At 43.4% G+C, this 22,729-nt stretch overlaps 1 protein-coding gene across 4 annotated transcripts in view; it reads right to left on the bottom strand.

The window, feature by feature from the left end:
* The window catches only part of DYRK4 (dual specificity tyrosine phosphorylation regulated kinase 4), a 48,374-nt gene that overhangs the window by 15,485 nt on the left and 10,160 nt on the right, over window positions 1-22,729 (bottom strand). For all 4 annotated transcript variants that reach the window (XR_006604249.1, XM_013048864.2, XM_013048866.2 and 1 more), the window contains 8 exons: window positions 14,206-14,286; window positions 13,406-13,522; window positions 12,543-12,681; window positions 10,706-10,869; window positions 7,430-7,566; window positions 6,936-7,076; window positions 4,929-5,067; window positions 1,134-1,215 (listed from right to left, as the gene is read on the bottom strand). Coding sequence is in view for 3 of the 4 variants with exons in the window: in XM_013048864.2 (XP_012904318.1) it covers window positions 1,134-1,215; window positions 4,929-5,067; window positions 6,936-7,076; window positions 7,430-7,566; window positions 10,706-10,869; window positions 12,543-12,681; window positions 13,406-13,522; window positions 14,206-14,286 (1,000 nt within the window). In the remaining variant the exon portion in view is untranslated. The remainder of the gene's footprint in view (window positions 1-1,133; window positions 1,216-4,928; window positions 5,068-6,935; window positions 7,077-7,429; window positions 7,567-10,705; window positions 10,870-12,542; window positions 12,682-13,405; window positions 13,523-14,205; window positions 14,287-22,729) is intronic.

Below are 22,729 nucleotides of genomic sequence, written 5' to 3' on the forward strand. Positions count from 1 at the left end.
CTCAGACCGTTCAAGTCTAGTATCCATACTCTATACAGCCTCATGGTTAAAATAAAGATAAAGGGAACGCAAAAGATACAGAAAGGGGGAAATGACTCTCTGTAAGCAAGGACAGGATCATTACACATTCTGTTCGGAGCATCCAGGCAGCCAAGGCAAGAGGCTGCACAGCTTTCATGGCTGAGAAGAGTAAGCAGATGGGTACTCTGAGGGAGGCAGCCTGTTTTATAGCTGGAATTTCTTATGGGTTCCATACATAAAAGACAAACGTGTGTCTTCAAAAGTAGTACTGCAGAATATGTGGAAACAACCATCTGGTAGTCTTTTCTTTGGCCTCAGGAGGCTTCCTCTGACATGCCCTGCCACCTTGAAGGCGGGTCCCAAGCCCCTCTTTGCTATGCTCCTAGCACAGTCTGCCCATACGCATAATCACTGTACATGCTACCTTCATATCTTTGTTTCTTCCACTGAACTGTAAGCAATCAGAGCACAGGGCATGTTTGGTTTTTTTTTGTTCCTGTAACCAGAATGGTAACAGACCTAGAGAAGATACTCCATCAGCGTTTATTAAATGGTACATGCTCTTGCCATCAAACTTGGTAGAAGTCAAAAGAAGAGGCACTTAAATCAAGTTCAGTGATGTTTGTGCAAGTGTACTCCAACGCTGTTTTCTGCATTCTAGCTTGGGAGAAAATATAGTCTTGAGAGCTTAGGTCCGTGAACCCCAAACCTCAGAATCCCTGTGTGTTCTACAGTGCAAACTGCTGGGATCTCCCCCAGAAATTTAGATTCAGTACGTCTGGGGTGAGACCCTGGGAGCTGTAAGTTTTCAGAGGCCTCTAGTAATTTAGATGCACATCTAGTTAGTTTCGGGGGTCAGGGCTCTGGGGTAATTCCAGATACAGAATTTAAGAGCTGCAAAGGACCCTTGTAGAATTTGAGTCCAATCTTCTCATTTTATAGATGAGGAGACTTAGGTTCAGAGAAGTGAAACACCGTGTTCAAAATCACACCAGCAATTGTTATGGCTGAGCCCATACTAGTTCCCAGGTGACCCCACATCAGAAGTGGTCCTTCAGTAAGTGAAAGAAATCACAATAGGAAAATTCAGAAAGGGATCAGAATGGGCCTACCTTTCTGGTGTTCATAACAACTTGATCCAAAGTCAATTACTTTAACAGAGACTTGGCCCTTTTGGTATAACACTATATTCTCCTAGAGAGGAGGAGAAAGACAGATGTCAGGTTTTAATAATGTTGCTCTACACACGCTACTTACCAAAATGCCTACCATCCTCTGGGACCCAGTTCAAAACGTGACTAGCTCCAAGCTGGCCTCCTTCCACATCTCCAGACCCCATGTTCTCCCCGCTCCTCTGACCCCATTCAATCTGTGGTCTGTACCTCTTATTTTGACCCAGCATTGGCTGTCTGGAAGTATTTCTTTTGAACATATTTTGTCTCCTTCCCCATAGAGAATGTGTAACTCCTGAACCCCATTTTTATCTCCTTAGCACCTGACTCTATCTCTTGCTTGCATAAGGCCTTAGAAATATCATTGACTAAATCTAATGTTTCCAGTAAATGTTCCTCCAACATACTGATATGTCAATAATGGATTAAAAAAAAGGCAATAATTTATTTTGAGTTGTGATTCTTTCACTGACTTTGGGGAAAATGTGAAACCAGGTTCCCCAGAGAGCTGTGGTTAAGGAAGCATAGCCCCTGGGCTTTCTGAACACAAGGGTGTACTACCTAGGGCTGTAGTTTAAAGTAAAAGTCATGTTTTCACAGTTCTCAATATCAGATGAATTGACTATCATGAGTATCAGATGAATTAGTTGTTTACTGAGTCCCTTAACTTTCTAGATATGACCCAGCAGGCCAGGTCTGAAGCCTCTGGCACCACAAATCAAACTTAGTCCATATTCCTTTCCTAAAGAATATCTATATTAACTGGAAGACTTCAATCAGCCCAAGTCTGTAAAAAGCAGACATTACCAGTGTGTCTCCAGACCAATGCAAAGGTTCCATAACTGAATGGCATAGGCCTTCCCATCATTTTAATAGAATATAGCTCTAGAGAGGGGATCGATGCATCAAGCCATAGCAGCTCATCAAAACTATCCTTTGAGTCAATAACTCCTGGAATCTTTTTTAAAAAATTTTTAAATTCAATTAATTTACATATAGTCTATTATTCATTTCCAAAGTAGAGTTCATTGCCTCATCAGTTGTGTATAACACCCAGTGCTCATTATATGAAGTGCCCTCCTTAATGCCCATCACCCAGCTACTGCATTCCCCTACACCCCACCCCTCCAGCAGCCCTCAGTTTCCTATGATTAAGAGTCTGTAATGATTTGTTCCCCTCTCTAATTTTTCTCGTTTTATTTTTCCCTCCTTCCCCTATGCTCATCTGTTCTGTCTCTTGAATTTCACATTGAATGAAATCATATAATTGTCTTTCTCTGATTGGCTTATTTCACTTAGCATACACCCTCTGGTTTCTTCATCCACATAATTGCAAATGGGAAGACTTCATTTCTTTGATGCCTGAGTAATATCTACTGTATATATAAACCACATCTTCTTTATCCATTCATCTGTCAATGGACATCTGGACTCTTTTTCCATGTTTGGCTATTGTGGACACTGCTGTTCTAAACATTGGGGTGCAGATGTCCCTTCACAACACTACATTTGCATCTTTGAATAACCCCCCGATTCTTGATCTACCATCACCAAGCACTCTCCTGGTTGCATGCACACTTTTCTACTGGGTATGTATATTCTAGTTTACTATTTCTCAAAGAAATCCACTATGTCATGTGAATTTCCTTGCTTAGGGTCAGTCTTCTAAGCCCAAAACCATGGATGTAGTGACCTTTTGAAGCAACAAAGCTGAGGATTAGGTACTTGAATGTGTAGAATAAAACAATGTATCACCAGTCTTGTGAGACCCCACCAGTAAGTCCTGAGAGAACATCTCTATCTTGTTAATATTGGATTGTAAAAATACCCCAAATTTGCCCAATGAGTTACAGTTTTTTAAAAATATATATATTGTTTTGGTATGGAGGTTCCTCAAAAAGTTAACTGTGGAAAGAGCCAAGTTGCCCTTCAATAGATGAATGGATAAAGAAGATATGGTCCATTTATACAATGGAATATTATGCCTCCATCAGAAATGATGAATACCCAACTTTTGTATCAACATGGATAGGACTGGAGGAGATTATGCTGAGTAAAATAAGTCAAGCAGAGAGAGTCAATTATCATATGGTTTCACTTACTTGTGGAGCATGAGGAATAACACGGAGGACATTGTAAGAAGGAGGCGAGAAGTAAGTTGGGGGATATTGGAGGGGTAGACAAACCATGAGAGACTGTGGACTCTGAGAAACAAACTGAGGGTTTTGGTGGGGAGAGGGTTGAGGAGTTGGGTGACCCCGGTGGTGAGTATTAAGGAGAGCATGTATTGCATTGGAGCACTGGGTGTGGTGCACAAACAATGAATCTTGGAACACTGAAAAAAATTAAATTAAAAAAAATAGATTTACCCTATAATCCACCACTGGGTATTTACCCCAAAATACAAAACACTAATTCAAAGGGATGTATGCACTCCTATGTTTATAGCAGCATTATTTACAATAACCAAATTATGGAAGCAGCCCAAGAGTCCATCAACTGATGAATGGATAAAGAAAAGGTGGGAGATATATATATAGATACACACACACACACACACACACACACTAGAACATTATTCAGCCATAAAAAAGAATGAAATCTTGCCATTTGAAACAATGTGGATGGAGCTAGAGAGCATAATACTAAAGGAAATAAGTGAGATGAAGAAAAATACCATATGATTTCACTCACATGTGGAATTTAAGAACCAAAGCAAAAAAACGAGAGGAAGAAAGAGACAAACCAAGATGTTTTTTAACAGACTCTTAACCACAGAAAACAAACTGATAGCTATCAGATGGAGGTGGGTGCAGGGATGGGGGTAATAGATGATGGGGATTAGAGAGTACATTTATGATGAGCATCAGTGTGGTATGGAAATGTTGGAGTCACTATATTGTACACCTGAAACTGATATAATGCTGTATAAACTATACAGGAACAGAAAACAATAAAAAAATTAACGGTTTCAGGGAGCATGAGGAGAAGGGAGGGAATGAGGAAAATTTAAGGGATATTTACATATTTGTGAGAGCCATGTTGTTTTTGGAACCAGCTCCTGATTGCCTACTTCACACCCTTATCCCTTCCCCCTAGCTACCTCCCCGCACTCCTCAAGTCTGCAGTCATTAACCCTTCTAACAAGCATTTATTTGTTGCCTACCATTACTATTGCCAGGTACCATGACAGATCCTGGGAATTAAATGGTGAGAAGACATGGTCCCTGACCTTGGGGGAGTTTGCAGTCAGCGGAAGATAAAGAAAGCATCCCTACATAGCAACAAGAGCAATAATAGAGCTAAGAATAGAACACTAGCAGGACATGTGGGAAGGGCACGTCATTTGGAGCAAAGGATTTGCTGTACCCTAGGACCAACTCAGAGTACAGTGGATAAAGTCAGGGTTTGGTACAGAGGTTCTCCATCTACCCACATAACATATGTCTCTGAACACCCCTAAGCCCCCTGTAGGAAAGCCCTCAGACCTTCCTGCTCCCATCTGTCTTGATGATAAACCATTGCCCTGATCATGATAAAGCATTGTCCTGATATCTGCCCCTTAGTCTTCATTGCAGTGTTCTTGGATTACACAACATAAAAACATAACTCCTTGGCTCCCACCCTGGAGCCTTGGCCATGATGGCTTCCCAGTTACCACTAAAGAACAGAATGGGGCGAACCATTTCTGAGGGCGGGAACCCACTCCCTTGGCAGGACAGAGCTTATACTCACAGGCTTGAGATCACAGTGAATAATTTTCTCTACATAAAGCATTTGCAAACACTTCAAGACAGAGAGGGTGAAACGCCGAACTATCGACAGACTGAAGCCTTGAAAGCTGTTATTCTTCATCAACTCATATAGGTTGATTCTGAAAAAGGGAGAGAAAGTGAGGTGTGTGTATCAGTGCAGAAGACATACTGCTGAGTTTGAGCCTACAAGCAATCCCATATCACCTGGTTTCCCTCTGGGAGTAGGCAAGCCTCAGACCAGAGGCAGGGCTTTCCATGTCCTACATACTCAACTTTTCCTATGATTCTTGGGGGACCCAAGAATCACTGTGCTGGCCTCTCAGATGTCCCCTTGTTTCTTATGTAGCAATATCATTTAACCACTTTGTTACACATGTGGGTGTTAAAAGGTTGGGCCAAACTTCTGAGATATTCGTAGTTTCTCAGGCCCTTCAAAGAGATCCAGGAATTCCACCACCCAAACAAGTGGCTACTCCTACCCCCCGAGCTAATAAGGCTATCTAAAACATCTAAAGGTTCCTGATGGTAAGGGGATAAGAGAGTGGGCAGGTGGGGGTTAAGGCAAATGGAGAAACCCTACCCTATCTCAAGTGAGCCTGGATGCTTGGTCCCATCCAACTGTAGCCTTGCAGAAATGATTTACTCTTGCTAGATTATCCTAAATTTTCTAGACAGGCAGAAGCCTACACTATTGTATAAAAAACCTTTTATATTATGTGAGATCCGATGACTTACAAATATTGGAAACAAATGCAAAGCATTTTAACAAGAAAAACGGTTCTGTGGGCTATCATCAGTTTGGGACTCTGCAAACTGTTAAGATGGGAAGAGGAGGGAAAGAAGGGCACAGCCCAGAGACAGCTCTGCGTCAACTTCTTCCCGGTTTCCCCCGATCTTCCATCTGTAAGCCTTCTGGAACTCCGGAAGTATTTAGGAAGCCATTTATTCTTGAGGAGTACAGGGGAGATGTGAAGCTCTAGCCTCGTCCTGACTACCTGTGTGACCTTGGGAAACTCCTAACCTCTCTGGTCTTTGGATTCTCCCTCTGCACTCCTGTCCCTCCTCACTTCTCAAAGCTCTTTTAAATACAATGATATCTGACTGTGACTGTGAGTAATGGTCTAGAAAGGCATCCTGGCTTGTTCATTTCGACAGAAGAGAGATAATTCACCTCTGCATACTGGAAAGTGGACCACATTTTGTAGTCATCAGAGGTGCTGAGAAAAGTATCAATGTTCCTTCTGATTCAAATTTCCCTGGTTCCTAGAATTTTACTAACAGCAGTGGTGTCATGGGAGCACCAAGCTACCAGCTCAGTGAATCCCATAATACTGAGCCCCTTGAGAGTCTACCCTAATTATGCCCCTTTGCTAAATTCTTTCTGGGTTTTTGGCTTTGTTCAAATTATGGAAGATGATCTTCTCAGAGAGACAAGTAATTAAACTAGCATGCCCTTCCAATTAGCACACCCTTCTGGCTCCAATATTCAGAAAGGTGATGCTAATCTATTTCAGTCAGATTCTGTTTCCTGACCAAAAATATCTGCTCCTATCCTGATTTGCTCAAAATCAAAGTCCTCCCACCCCACCCCTGGGAACACTAGCTGCCTGCTCCCTTGGGTTCCAAACTCAGCACCACAGGATTATAAAGCCAGTGAGTGGGGACATGGTGGCATGGGATAATCCCTTTCAATATATTTCTGTTTTAGTCTTGAGGAAAGAGGACTTGTATTGGTTATGTCACCCAGTTTGGCACCCAGAACTGAGGCAGCACATCCTGAGTATGCTGGCAGGCGACAGATGTGACTGAGGGATGGGGTGAGATGGACAGCTTTGTGTCAGCTCCATTGGCTCCTTGCCCGTCGTGTCCACTCTAGTCCTCAAAAGCCCACATCTAGAAAAACCTAGTGTTCTGACCTCGAAGTTTCTCTTCTGTCACCTTAAGCAACTTTTCAAAAGAAAATAAATTAAAAGAAAAAGCAGCTGACCCCAGGAGTTCAAAGGAGATGCAGAGATGATTGCGAAAATAGAAAAAGTCCTTCATGTGCACCACATTGTGGGTGTTGTCTTTGTCCTTCCTTCTGAGAGCTTCCAGGATCTTCAGCTCCACCAGGGCCTGGTGGTGAAATCTGAAGTGGCAGGGGAGTGGCAGGGGAGTGGCAGGGGAGTGGCAGGGGAGTGGCAGGGAGGATAGGGAATGGGGACAGAATTCACAGAGTCACGTCATACTGCGGCAGTTAGCCCCTTCCTCCAGCCCCTCCCCATCGCCCCAACAAGAGTCCAGGGGGTGCGGGTAGAAAGCACTAAAAGCATCATATTCTTGCCTCCTCTTTGCCCCATTGTGGAATCAGATAATTAGAGAAAGAGGAAAGGACAAGGAAGATCAGAGAAAAAGGCAGAGTCAGGAAGGATTGGCATTGTGACGGGGCCAGAATCATGTAGACCACCCCTCCCATGGCCCAGGCCGTCTACCAAACCACACCTCTTCTTGTTCCTGATGATTTTCAAGGCCACCAACTCATTGTTTTTGTGATCCAAGCACTTGGCCACCTGTCCAAAGGACCCTTTCCCGATCATCTCCAAAACCTCATAGCGGTAGGCAATGTGGTCATGCAGGACCTGCAGAAGCCAGACCAGGGTAAGGAACAGAGCCGTAGGCTTTGGGGCATCCCTGATAGTGGTGTCCCTGTGTCAGGCCCTGGTTTACCCCTGGGGGAACTTTCTGAACTGCACCAGGTGTTTGTGCAACTCCCAACCTCCTCTCCTTACTGTTGCATTGGTCAGGTGACTGCTCAGATCCCAGGCTACCAATGTGGCGTCAGGAAGGTCCCACAAGGCCCTATCCATGTCAGGCAGTGCAAAGAACATTGGATGGTCTTTAGAAAACTTGGGTTCAGGGCACCTGGGTGGCTCAGTGGGTTAAAGCCTCTGCCTTCGGCTCAGGTCATGGTCCCAGGGTCTTGGGATCGAGCCCCGCATCGGGCTCTCTGCTTGGCAGGGAGCCTGCTTCCTCCCCTTTCTCTCTGCCTGCCTCTCTGCCTACCTGTGACCTCTGTCTGTCAAATGAATAAATAAAATCTTTTAAAAAAAAAAAAAGAAAGAAAAGAAAACTTGGGTTCTAGGGATGCCTGGATGGCTCCGTCGGTTAAGTGTCTGCCTTGGGCTCAGGTCATGATCTCAGGGTCCTGGGATCGAGTCCCACATCAGGCTCCTTGCTCAATGGGGAAACTGTTTCTCCCTCTGTCTGTCTCTCCTCCTGCTTGTACTCACTCTTTCAGACAAATAAGTAATAATAATAAAATCTTTAAAAATAAAAAATTTTAACTGGGTTCTAGTCCCAGTCCTGCTATCATCTCTGGTTGGTGGGAACCAACCCACCTATGTGGGAACCTGTAAAGTTAAGATGAGTGAACAAAGTAGTTCTAAGGTCCCTTTCAGTTTGGATATTTCATAATTCTTGAATGCAGCTGAGCAGCAGCCTCAGTTTGGGGAAAGTTCTATTTCAGACACTGGGTGTGTCTCCAGCAATCAAACAAGGTTTCCTGTCTGTTCTGCCTCTTCCTGGTCAGATCTGGTTCTCCTCTTGACTTACCCAGATTTAATTCTGATGTGAGAGTTAGCAGTACAGAACTTGAACCTTTCTGAACTAAGAGGAGAAAGATTTTCCAAGAGCCAGAGTCACCCATGCCCCTCCATGGGCTGGGAGCTAGAGAACAGGTGTTTATTCAAAGCAACAGGAAATTTTTAATTAAAAACTTTATCTCCATATCTTCAGACAAGTCACTTTCCCACTCTGAATTGAGTGCCCTCATCAGGCAGCCTAGGACTGAAGGTCCTAGATAACAACCTCTAATGCCTTCTAGTTCTGAGAATCTCTGATTTCCAGTTTTGCCCTCAGGAATTTGGGAGAGGTGAAAGACATGTGTTTGTGCACAAGTCCTCAGGGTGTGTTTGTGATCCCATGCTGCTGGTTCATTTATACAGCAAGAATCAGGATCATGCACATCAACAGGTATGTTACTAATACGTGGACGTGGATTGCCCTACTTGCAAAAGTTTGTCGTGACAATGTACAGGGAAAGGGCAACGGACAAGTTCTGCACATGTTGGCATAAAGGTATTTTGCATGGGTCACCAGCTTGGCTGTATCATAATTATTCATCTACATGTCAACTTTGACATTGATTGCTATTACTTGAGGCCAGCAACGAGGTTGTACTCATTTCTGTAGTTCCTTTTATATTTCCAGAGTCTGGCACATGCTCAAGTGTATGATAGGTTCTCAAACAAGTATTCAGCTAATAATGGCTGACAGAATGGAAATGAGAATGCAGTTGTGCTGCTTGTTTGGGAATTTGGCATGCGTTGGAATGAAATGGAGATGGAGATTTTGATTATGCAGTGAGCATGCATTATCCCCATGCCTGCCTCCACCAGTAACATTGTTCCCTAATATTTGAGACAGAGGAACTGAACTGCAGTGAATTAATATAAAGGTACTGCTGACATTGCTGGGGAATTTCCCAGAGATCCTACGCCCAGGTGGGGTCGGGGTGGAGGAGCTAAAGGTGTCCAGATGAACTGGAACTAAGGTTTGCATTGGAGATTCTTAACCAAGGATTCCTTAACAATCCACTCCTCTTTGAAACTTTATGTATGTTCAGGATGCCTTTTCTAGGATGAGGACTTATAGCACATATCAGACTCCCAAAGGGATCCTTGGCCTAAAAATGTTGAGAACCAGGGCACTAGATGGAGAATCTGTGCCAGAAATTCTAAAGCCTTCCTTCTCAGAGTGTGACCCAAGGACCAGCAGTGTGGGCATTGCCTGGAAACTTCTGAAAAGGGCAATATCTCAGACTCCACCCCACACCTGCTGTATAAAAATCCACATTTTTAACAAGATCTCTAGGGGAATTGTGTGCATAGGAAAGCTTGAGACACATGGCTCTAATTACTCCTAAGAAATATGTTCTTCTCTGAAGCCATCGAAGACCAATCTTGTCTTCTTTAAATGTAACCACATTGTGAGGAAATGTCCAGAGGAGGAAATTCCCAGCAGCCTATAACTGGTGGACTAAGCATCATCCATTTTCAGAAGTGGAAATTGCTTTCTGAAGCATAAGAGACACTTCCCACTGCCCAGATTTTGCCTTCAGGCTGATAAGAGGCACTGTCCTGGTCAACCCCAGAGATGCAATCAGAAGAGGAGAAGGAGAGATCCCCTTCCCAGGATCCATCTCTGGGAAATTGAAAGGAGTCAAAGACTGGGTGCCAGGGACTACAGTGACAAGAACGTTTTTTGGTTGTGGAGAAATGGCGTTTAAAATGAAATAGAAAGAGGTCCATGTGTGGGAGTGTATGGAGGAGACAAAAAAGAGGATGTTGTGGAGACTGCATTTTTCCCCTGGAGTCTGGCTCTTCCAATGGGTACAAGGTTATGCAGAAAAAGAATCTGTGGGAATTTGCTCGGGATGCAAGCCTGTTCCCCAAATACTCTTGGAGAAAAATCAGTACTCTGTTAGCAGAGTAGTTTGTATATTAATTGCATGTTTTCCCATTTTTAAACATGACATTTCTTTGGTTTAGCACCTACTAGAATCCTTCAGGATGCCTAGTTTGAGATGTATCATCACCAAATGTTATTTCAAAAAAAAAAAAAGAAAAAAACCCCACACTTTTTTTTTTTTCTTTCCGGACTACTTCCTGTCCCTGAGCCCCACGCCCCTGGAGTTACCACCACATATTTCTCCATCACCTTTATATAGGAGCCGTGTTCATCATCAAAACTCGTTTTGCTGAACTTCTCAGGAGTCACGTGGAGCTTCTCTGCTTCAAGCCCCAGGAACCACAGCTCCGTGTAGCCCAGGATTTCACTTTGCTCATATGAAGATAGCTCGTTCTTAAAAAACTTAAGAGCCTCTGTGTGAAAGACGCTATAGTTGTCAGTTAAGGCAATGTGGGGATTTGCCCAGGGTCTTGATGATGGCACGCCTTCTAGCTCATGAGCCAGTCACTCCTGCCCTCAACTAGGTGGCTTCCTAAGGACCACATGTCTCGAATCTCACAGGGAGAAATGTAAAGGATAAATGTTAAGGTGTTGTGCTGATTTCAACAAATCAGGAGGGAAACACAAAGGAAAGGAAAGAGAGAATTTAGCCCCCAAAAGCTATGGGTTGCAGCAGCATGGGTAAAAATTTCAGGAGGTAAAGCTGGTGTCAACAGTAGTATGAAACTACTGGCAGCAGTTTCCAAGTTGATATGGTTTGGGGCTACACAGTTTTTCCCAAGAGGGTTTGCAAACTACAATGTCCTCAAGGGCCAGGCAGGTTACTAAAGTGCAACTTTAAAGGCCCAGGAGGTATTACCCGCTCAAATCTGCAGCTCAGACTGCAAGGAAGAAACTTGTGTTTGCTCTTCTCCACCCTCTTCTGGCCAGCCCCCATCAGGTGTTTGGTGTTTGGTTTGGCAGCAGGTGGGGTGGGGTTCAAACTTTAAGGAGTTAAATTGGAGAGTGCTGAGAGAGAGCCCTGAGGATTGGGAGTGGGAGGGGAAGGCACCATGTTATTTGACAAACTGCTGAAGAGTTGGAGAAAGAACTGCCAGGAGGAAGAAAGACATGAGAGACAAGACCTGTGTCAGTCATGTGAAAGCTACGTAAGGCATATTCTTAGCCCAGAAGACAGAACCAAGACCTAAGACAGCAAGGAAGCAGGTATGAGCTCTGTTAAGGCAGAACTAGCTCAAGATTGAAGTGGTCTCCTTGTGGGTAGTTCCTCAGATTGTTTAAGAAGAGGAAGGACGACTTAAAGGCTGTGGGTAGAAGAGCTCCAAGCGTAAGATAGTGTTGGCAAAGTGGGTGTTGGTTTTCTTTCTTTGAATTCTAATAGGGGATGCATCGCTGAACCTTGTGAGGAGTTGGAGTCCTGGCCAAAAACTATGAGTGCTCTTTCAGGCCCAACAATAGGTAATTGTAAAGGCTTCCTGGCAGGGTTCATGGGTAAGCTGCCCTCCCCATACCAGCACTGGTGCAGAGCCAGTGCATGAAATCTCTGAGAAGTTGCAGTCAAGGGCTCAGGTTCCCCTAAGCAACCATGCACTTATGCACATCTACATTTCTAACCCAGGAGCCCCTATTCAGATGCCTTCCTCAGATACTTCTGCCAAGACCTCCTTATCAAGAGGAGGAAGTGAGACATCAAGACAGTTGCCCTACTCTGACTCAGTACTCTGTACATTTCCACTCTGAACCCTTCCCCTCCACCTCTCCCTCCCTCTCCTGCATAAAATGACAGGAGGCTTGTTCAGCTGCCTAGGCAGTGAACGCTGACTGAGCTCATACATCTGACCTGGAGTGATGCCAGTCCACAGGGAAAATGTAACACTGAGGAGCTGGTGTTTTCCCCTGTAAGTAATGAGAAGTAAGTGATCACAGTAAGTGATGAGAAGCTTACTGTTACTTTCATTTTGGCTTGTTGTCTTAGTTGACTTCTCCAACACCTCGAAGCTTAGCCCTCTCTGGTTCAGCTCAGCTCAGGACAACTTGACCATCTAGAATCAACCCCCTATACCCTGCTACTTCCCAAAAGACATACCTGCCGCTGTCAGAGGCACCTTGTGCTTTCTTGGTGGTTTCTCCTCTGGCTTGGGATCTTCGGCTTTAATGCTTGAATGAAAAGGCATTTCTGAAGCCTTGAGCTCAGAGGCTGGCATCTGATTGTGACTTTGATTCTCCTGTCCAGACAAAGAGACTTGAAATAAAGTACTGATTAGACTTTTGGGTGTCACAAACCATTGATTAGTCCAAGAACACCCACATCCAGCCAGATTCTTCTCCTAGCTTTCCAGGGAGAAAATGATAGTCATCAGACATTAGGTTTTCTCAGTCCTTCTCTCAAAGGAAGTATCTGTCTGACACACATTATTCTCTGTGAGGCCATTCTCAATACCTTATGCAGTTGATAGCCCCAGTGACCTCTTACTCCAGGAAAAAATTGGAATAGTTTTTTTTACTACTGCTCTTAAGAAGGCCATTTCCTAACGAGATAAAGTGATTTGCCCAAGTGCACAAACTCTTCAACTTTTGTGTTTGTAATACCTCTTTAATTTGGCACGTTCTTATGCTCTTTCTTTTTGGTCCTTCCATCAAAAAATATAGGAGACATTGGAGGAAAACAATCATTTCATATGCTTCTACCATTTATATACCAGACATTTCATTCTTCTTTCCCTCAATGAATCCTCAGGACAACCTTATGGAGAGCCCATTTTATAGATAAAAGAAAGTCAATGATTTATTTGCTAGGTTTACATTCATTGTAGAGTAAGAACGGGACGAGAACCCAACTCTTCAGGTGACATTGTGCTTTTCCCACCATCCTCAGCCTTTCTAAACTTGGTTCCGGACCAGACTCTTTGACCTGCCTGCTCAGGGCCATGTCCATTGCCCTGTACTCACCTGATACAGGAGGGGTGGCTTTAGCAAGACTTTGTTGCTGATGCGTGGGAAGTTAACCATGTTCTTCTTCCCCTTGGTATCCACAAAAGGGAGTGAAGCAATGCTGGTGTTTGGATTCTATATAAGGAGAGAGTGGATAAGATGCAGAAGCCTCAGGCAAGAAATCTATGTTTCCAGGTAGTCATTTCTCCCAGCTCCCCTGCTAGAGCAAGAATGAGTCTGAACCAAATCCAGATCTAAATCTATTTTCAAAGCTCTTGTAGAGAAAAGCAGAGTGGTCAAGCAGATGAGCTCTGGGTTTGAATCCCTGCTCCACCACATACAACTGCAGACCCTAAATAGGCCACACATCTCTTTCTCTAAGCTTCAGTTATCTCACCACTACCATGGGGACAAAAATGGGATCTACCTCATAAGGCTTTTGTGAGGTAAATGAGGCAATTCATGTAGAGTATCCCATAAGTGTTAGCCATTATTATCATCATTCCAATATCTTATCATCCTAATATGGGAAAACATTTCCTGCTATATAATGTACATCCCCTTTGCTGCAACATAAGCTCACATTTTCTTTATATTATTGATTTGACCTCACTTGGATCCCTGCCCTCACACACTGATTGATTACAAGAGGGGTAATCTGTCGGTGAATAGCAACATTTAAAATAGTGTGGAGATGTGGAAAGAACATACGCATCATGTTATGCTGAGTTGATGAAAAATGCCTCTGAAAAGTTATCCTAGCCACCCACCTATCTTCAACCTTTCCTAGAAAAAAGACACTAAACATCACTTCCCACCTTAGGCAAGAATCGAGTCATTCTGAAGTCCTTGATCTTGGAAGGTGGCTTCTGAGCTTGAACCAAAGGCTTACTCTCAACCTAGATCAAGTAGAACAGTATTGGAATAGTATTTAGCATGCTATTATCTCAAGATATTGAGAAATATTTTGCTTCATTACAACAATCAAGACACAGTTGGAGCCAGCTCTCTTGATGCCAAAGCTAGAAAGAGGTAAGAGAGGCCTAGAGAAGTACTGAATGAATATATGGATGAAGTCATCTTTCTGGCAGTACCTATCCTAGAGTGAATTGTCCTATGGTTTTCAAACTTTTAAAAAAAAAATCCATGGAAGCCTTTCTTCAAATAAAATCTTAACTAGGCACCCTGGACATGGGAAGAACTAAAAGCTGAGCTCCTCTTTCTGAAGAGAAGAAAATGCCCACAGTCTTGCCCAGGGACTCTCTCTACCCTCAGAGTGTCTCTGAAGTGGCTCTGCCCCTGTGGAACCCACTAGAATACAGGAGCCCAGCCTGAACACCTGTTACCTGATCAGAACAGACTTCACACCTAAAAAGGGGTCAGGAGGAAAAACCAAAACAGCAGGGCTGTGTCCCCCAAAGTGTCACAGACACATCATCAAGGTTTGTGACATAATTGCATGTGATACAAGATAACAGCTATCTAATGTTTATACATTTATTTTAATATCCATTTGAAAAACTATAACTTATTAAACCTACAATTTTACTATGTAAAACGAGACCAAAATTTAAGTTAAAAAATGTGAGCATTGGGACGCCTGGGTGGCTCAGTTGGTTAAGCAGCGGCCTTCGGCTCAGGTCATGATCCCAGCGTCCTGGGATCGAGTCCCACATCGGGCTCCTTGCTCCGCAGGGAGCCTGCTTCTCCCTCTGACTCTGCCTTCCACTTTGCCTGTGCTCGCTCTCGCTCGCTCTCTCTCTGACAAATAAATAAAATCTTTAAAAAAAAAAAAAGTGAGCATTATGCAGATATGGCAAAAACCATGAAGGTGGCACTAAAATTACTAAAGTTTAGCAAGTACAGGCTACAGTTTGAATCTAGGTTCTTCTCTTTGAAGCAGAACTCATGGGTGCTCCTTCTTTTCCAGTCCCCTCTTAGGGAGCTGAATGAGATTAATCTGAGACACAGCTGGTGCCAGACCCAATCCTGTAAAACCTGGCATACTAGCCACACTGAAATAGGAACTGGGGACAGTTCTTCCACTTAATATCTAAGCCCTATACAGAGCTGTAATAATGGGAACTATGTAGAATAGGCCATCTTGACCTCCTAGAATAGGGACATGATCTGAGAGAGTAGGGGCTGCAGAGAGCATGGTTCAAGGCCTAAGACCAAACTAATTTGATTGGCTAACATATACTAATGCAGGATTTGATTATCTATTGAATGGACAATGATGATATCTGAGCAAATACTGCAATCACAAATCTCACAAAGTCCCCACTTCTCATGAAATAAGTCAGGCAGGAATTAAACTTATAACAGTCATCAACAATGACAAGCTGGCATTGAGAACAACTAGGGAGACTGGAGAGACCAATGAAAAGTATATTATTGAAACACAACTAAATACCAAACAAAGGGTATGAATAATGAGTGTCGACAAAGAAGGAAGAGATCCATGCAAATGCATCTGATAGAAGGGATGTGAGGAAGCTTTATGGAAGGGGCTTGGCTTGCTCTGGGCTTTATCTGGGAGGATGGGTAGAGAGTGTGCTCTTAAGGTGAAACAGTATATTAGAATGCTCTGACGGTCATGCTGGCTAAGCTGGAGCAGAGGATATACTGGATTGAGGAAGGCAGTGAAGTCTTACCTAAGACATTTGGTCTTTATCTAACGGGAAGTGGTGAATCACTGATAGTTTGCAAGTCTGGGTGTTACATATGCACAGCAGTACTTCAGAAAGACGCGTTAGCAGCAATGTGGCACAAAATAATGATCACAGATATGAACTCTGACATCAGGCCTTAGTTTTAAATCCCAACTCCACTACTCATTAGTTGTTTGACCTTGGGCAAGTTACTAACCTTTCCTCTTGTAGTACAGAGATAATGACGGTACCAGTCTCATAGGACTGTTACAAGGACTAAGTGAGTTCATGTACATAAAGCACTTAAACCAGTGCTTTGTGTATACCAAGGGTAAGTACTTGCTAGAAGTCATTCTCTTGTAAAATGAGTCATTCTCTTTCCTTCCTTCTCAGGAGAAGGAAAACATGGACTCAGAATTGATGGAGTATGAACAAGATGAGCAGTCTAAAATGCTTAAAGGCACTGAGGATATTTAGTATGAGAGAAGATAAAACAAAACAAAATGTCTGAGAGGTTAACAATTCTGATACTTCCATACATATATATTGGAATCAAATGACTAAATAAATGAATTGTGGATGACAGCAGGTTTGCCATGTTAGACTGGAGATTTACAGATAATCAAAGTCATCATTGACATTACCACCATGTGATAATGGATTAGGGTTAAAGGCATCAGTAGGAACTCTTGTTTAACTCAATGTAGTTACAAATGGTTACATATAGAAATATCTATAGATACGTGTTTACACAAAGGTTAATGCATGCACTTGTGCACACACAAACATATACACACACACACACACACACACACACAGCTTTGTTAGCTTGAGAGGTCCTAAAAGAAATAACACCCCAAAGGAACAAGCACACCTAACACTCACAACTTGGTTTCTAATACCATTCTCTAGTAAAAGGAACCAAGTCTCCTTGGAAAAATGATTGATTCTAGAACTGGGTCTGGAAATGCACAAGATGAGCCTGGAGAATCTTCTACTGACATAAAGTAAGAAAGGGCCATACGTACCCCAATGCTCATAGCAGCAATGGCCACAATCACCAAGCTGTGGAAGGAGCCAAGATGCCCTTCAGTAGACGAATGGATAAGGAAGATGTGGTCCCTATATACTATGGAGTATTAAGCCTCCATAAGAAAGGATGGATACCCAACTTTTATATCAACATGGATGGGACTGAAGGAGATTATGCGGAGTGAAATAAGTCAAGCAGAGAGAGTCAATTATCTTATGGTCTCACTTACTTGTGGAACATACGAAATAACAAGAGGACATTGGGAGAAGGAGAGGAGAAGGGATTTGGGAGAAATCAGAGTGGGAGATGAATCATGAGAGACTGTGGACTCTGAGAAATAAACTGAGGGTTTTGGAGCGGGAGGGCGTGGGGGGTTTGGGTGAGCCTGATGGTGGGTATTAAGGAGGGCACTGTATTGCATGGAGCACTGGGTGTGGTGCATAAACAATGAATCTTGGAACACTGAAAAAATAAAATTAAATTTAAAAAATAAAGTAAAGAAGGGCTACAAAACAAACAGCAACAACACATTGATGAAAGTGTGTCAAAAGGACACAGGCACCAACTGAAAGAGTTCCTAATGGCCAAAGCTGGAAAAATTCTAACAAAAAAAAATAAAGTAGTGTTGGATATAACTCAAAGTTTAAAATAAATATCTATGAATCCATACTGATGTAAATAAACTAATAAAGAAATAAATAGGGGAGAAGAAACAAGCTTCCCATGCAGAAGAGTTCCCATTCCACCCTGGAAGAGGAGAGCATAACTCCCCACCCTTTAAGCTGTGCATAGTGACTTGTTTCCAAAAAGTATGGCATGGAAAGCAGGGAACAAAAGCAACTTTACAGGATAAACTAGACAAAGACTACCTTAGCCAGGTAATCTAATCAACATGAGCGACCACAACCCATGTGGATAACATGGACCATTGATATGATGGATGAAAATGGCCCTTTACCTCAAGTAGGCTTCCTCCCAAAGCCTACAACCCCAATGACATCATGAGAAAAACAAATTCCAACAGAAAGGCATCGTACAATATACATGACCAACAGTCCTCAAAACTGTCAAGATCATCAAAAATAACAAAAGTCTGAAAAACTGTCACAGCCTAGATAGGAACCTGGAGCGGACAAAGAACCTTAGGTAACAAGGAAATCTGCCGAAAGTGTGGAGTTTAGTTAAAAATGTATCATTATCTTGGGGCGCCTGGGTGGCTCAGTCATTAAGCATCTGCCTTCAGCTTAGGTCATGACCCCAGGGTCTTGGGATTGGGCCCTGCATCAGGCTCCCTGCTTGGTGGGAAGCCTGCTTCTCCCTCTCCCACTCCCCCTGCTGTGTTCTCTCTCTCGTTGTTTGTCTCTCTGTCAAATAAATAAGTAAATAAAATCTTCTAAAAAAAAAAAGTATCATTATCTGAATTTTTTTTATTTTTTTAGAAGATTGTTTTAGTTTTTTTTTTTAAAGATTTTATTTATTTATTTGAGAGAGAATAAGTGAGAGAGAACATGAAAGAGGAGAAGGTCAGAGGGAGAAACCGACTCCCCAAGGAGCTGGGAGCCCGATGCGGGACTCGATCCTGGAAGTGCAGGATCATGACCTGAGCCAAAGGCAGCTGCTCAACCAACTGAGCCACCCAGGCGCCCTCATTATCTGAATTTTTTTAAAAATAAAAATAAATAAGAATTCAGTGTCTGCATGGCTTAGTGTGTTAAACATCTGACTTGTGATGTCAGCTCAGGTCATGATCTCAGAGTTGTGAGATCAAGCCCCATGTTGGGCGCTGATGCTCAACAGGGAGTCTGCTTGAGATTCTCTCTCTCTCTCTCTCTCTCACTTTCTCTCTCTCTCCCCCCCTCTGCCCTGTGTCCCTCTCTGTACTTCCGTGCATGCTCCCTTTCTCTAAAATAAGTAATAAATCTTAAAAATCTAAAAAAGTGTATCACTATCAGTTCATTATTACAACTGAAGTACAACACAAATACAAGATTTTAATAATAAGGGAAACTGGGTGTGGGGTACAGAGTGATATATGGGGACTCGGCACTATCTGCTCAATTTTTCTACAAGTATAAAACTGTTCTTTAAAAAGTGTATTAATGGGGGCGCCTGGGTGGCTCAGTGGGTTAAGCCGCTGCCTTCGGCTCAGGTCATGATCTCAAGGTCCTGGGATCGATTCCCGCATCGGGCTCTCTGCTCAGCAGGGAGCCTGCTTCCTTCTCTCTCTCTCTCTGCCTGCCTCTCAGTGTACTTGTGATTTCTCTCTGTCAAATAAATAAATAAAATCTTTAAAAAAAAAAAAGTGTATTAATGGGATGCCTGGGTAGCTCAGTGGGTTAAAGCCTCTCCCTTCGGCTCAGGTCATGATCCCAGGGTCCTGGGATCAAGCCCTGCATCGGGATTTCTGCTCAGCGGGAAGCCTACTCCCTCCTCTCTTTCTGCCTGCCTCTCTGCCTACTATCTCTCTGTCAAATAAATAAAATCTTAAAAAGAAGAGAAGGGTATTAATAAAACAAACAAAACTCCTGAGGGGAGGGGTAGTATCAGAAGTGCTATAGTTTATGATTCACTATAAGCTTGTTCTACATGATCTGCAGGACAGAATGAGGCCAAAGTGTGGAATTTATAGAGAGGTAGTTTCTAGCTCAATATAAAGGATTTTCTAGAGCTTAGAGCTGTCCAAAAATGGAGTGGGAGTCCTTAGGAGCTAGTGAGCTCTCTATCACTGGAAAGGCCAATAAGCCACTGTGAGAAATATGCATGGGCTCAGAGGGTTGGACAAGATGCAACCTCCAAAGTCCCATTTGTCTGGAAGACTCATTTAAGTGGTCCTTGGGAGTGTCTTGAGTGGATCCTTAATCCTCTCATGGAACCAATACTGAGAACCATTGTATAGAAGAGTGCCTCCTGAACTTTGTTACAACATGACAGACTATAAAAAATTACCTTTGTGTGACAACGCAGGGTAAAAAGAGAAGGCAACTCACAGGATGCTGCCCGAGGCTTGTCTGCCCCAAGGGTTGCTGGCTTTTATATCCGTGCACACCTCTACCAGTGGGTCACACAACTTTACCAACTTGTTGCTTGTTTTGTCTCCAGCCTTCCTCAATAGGGACCGGATGTCCCACAACAACATTTCATTCTATCACAACATCCCCAGGACGCAGTAAGAAGAGAGTATGATCTCCCACATGCACAGTGGCAAAAAAGACTTTTTCTTTTAAGACCAGGAGCTTCGTAACACTGTACTATGGTCCCTCACTGACCTTTGAGCCACTGCAGTGGGAATCTCTAATAGTCATGAGCTCTCTATCCAAATGTAGAGTCCTCAGTATAAAAAAGATTTTATGCACAGGGGTACCTAGCATAGGCAGTGATTCCTATGCTGTCTAAGACCTGGACACTGTTCTGAGGCTGGAGAAAACCTCTGGAGGAGCCAGGAGATAAAAAGGCAGGGCATCTGAGAATGCCACCGAGGTCCTTTCATGGCTCTTTTCTATGTGCATCACTGTTCCTGGAGGTCTCAACAGCCAGAATTGAACTGTGAGGCTCCTTTATTTTCCAAGCTTCTTATATGAACATGTACTGCTTTTATAACACAGAAAATATCATTGTTTTAAAAAGCAATATTAAAACACAGAAGTCTACATGGTTCATATCAACACTAGTGGGGAAAGAGAGTGACACTGGCAGGGCGCACTCTTTCCCTGAGAGCCTGAAGCATAGAAAGTTAGATCTGAGGAGACACTGTCAAGGAACCTGGACTCAGAGCCTCAGAGCATGGTCGCTGCACTGTGCAGATCACACGAAGGGAGGTAGACCCCTCTGCTCACAAGTGGGCTCAGATTGCTAGGATTCTCCACATCAAGGCCCACATTTGAATCTTGGGATTCCCCTAGGGTCTCCAGCTAAGCTTGCCATCTCTGGTAATAGACCGCAGAGGGTCCAGGCCCTGCACCAACATGCATGGTGACTAGGGAGGTTGATCAGAAGCCTGGTGTCTCAACTTCTGACCCTGGGCCCCTCCTCCGCCTCTCTTGTGCTTTTGTCTTCTGAGCTGGAATCCCTTGGGCTCTCACTCTCCTTTTGTTTTCTCAGCAAAAGAAAAGGCTAATTCCATCTCACCACTTTGCAAAAGCTCGAATAAAAGCTGAGTTTGGCTTAAAACCTGATTCAGAGGAAGGTGGGAAAGCTGAAACCCAGCTTCTGCACCCCCCAACCCTTGTCCCCAACAATCCGGCAAAATAACTAAAAGATGCCAAACTATTCTGGTTGCTGATTCCTGTAACTTGGACTCAAGGATTCTCCCAGGAACACCCGCTTCCTGCCTCCCCAAGCTGGGGTGATACCTGGAACCACAGAGTTTGGATGGACCTTAGTGACGCATTCATTTTTAACAAATTTACTGAGCACCTCCAAGTGGCAGGCAGTATGCTAAAGCACAGAGTCCGGGGTTTCAAATTTCCTGAAAAGCTCTTAAAATACACCATCTCCAACCTACCTAGTGGTGGAACCCAGAAACCCATATTTTTAAAAAAGCACTCCAAGTGAGTAATTTGCAGCCAGAATGGAAACCACACTCTAATGACATCCCCTCCTTTGGAATTAATACCTTCCCACTCTGAACTTGGTTTTCCTTTATGTCCTTGATATGTACGTATACTTCCTAATTTTTTGTGAATTCTTATCTGCCCTCAACAAGAGTCTATGGCAGGAAACAGGAGGCCTCTCAAGATTATTCCCTCTGGCGGGTTCATTTAGGGGTCCGCAGAGTGCCTAGCCAGGTGTCAACATCCATGGCATCTATAGTCATAGGAGCCTGGACTGACCTGGGACCACCTGCAGGGATGGGGCATACCATCTTCCTTGCTGGGATAATAGGATTAGTTATAGGCTGTTTCTAATGAAGGCTGCCTCTGTGTATGTTGTCACAGGGAGGTGCCTTTGTTATAAATCTAAATTATTCAACACAAGCTGGCTGCAGTTAGCACAACCTCCCACTTACAGGACTGAATGAGAATGTTTTCACAAACTTGCTAATTGTCATCTATGGTTTCCTACCATGGATAGCATAATTATGTTCCTCCATAAATATTCCTCCAAGACTCTGCCCACCATATCCCTAGTTTAGACGGCTGTTGCAGTGGTCCCCTTTAATTAAAAAATAGGAGTCTTATCTCAGAATTCTGAGCCTTACATATTTGCCAAAGGAAGGAAGAGAAAGAAAAGGGACAGACTGAAGAAGAGGAAACCCTAGTCCTTGTCCTCAAAGACTCTGTTCCTGGTTGGTAGTCCACACTCTCCCCATGTATCTCCATATTCCCTCTTCTAGTGGCTTCAGCTCTCACCAGGGGAGCTAGTGCTGTCCTGCTCCCCAGCACTTCCTTTTGGAAGGAATGCCTCCTAATCAGCAAAAGCACATAAGAGAATTCCCCTGCCAATACCCTCTTCTCAAAGGTAACTGCATTTTTTCAAAGAGAAAGAAAAGAAAGTGTTTTGGTGCAAATAAATGAATCTCTACTCACAGAAGGCTTCCCGGTGCCGGGGAGCTAGGTGAAAGAGATCGTTCATTTTAGGAAAAAAGGTCTTCACAAATCCTATCAGACAGGAGCACATTCTCATCATCAACCACACAGACATGTAACTTCTATGTCC

The sequence above is a fragment of the Mustela putorius genome, unplaced genomic scaffold (assembly GCF_011764305.1).
Source record: "Mustela putorius furo isolate JIRA1106 unplaced genomic scaffold, ASM1176430v1.1 tig00003988_pilon_pilon_pilon, whole genome shotgun sequence".
NCBI classification, from domain to species: domain Eukaryota; kingdom Metazoa; phylum Chordata; class Mammalia; order Carnivora; family Mustelidae; genus Mustela; species Mustela putorius.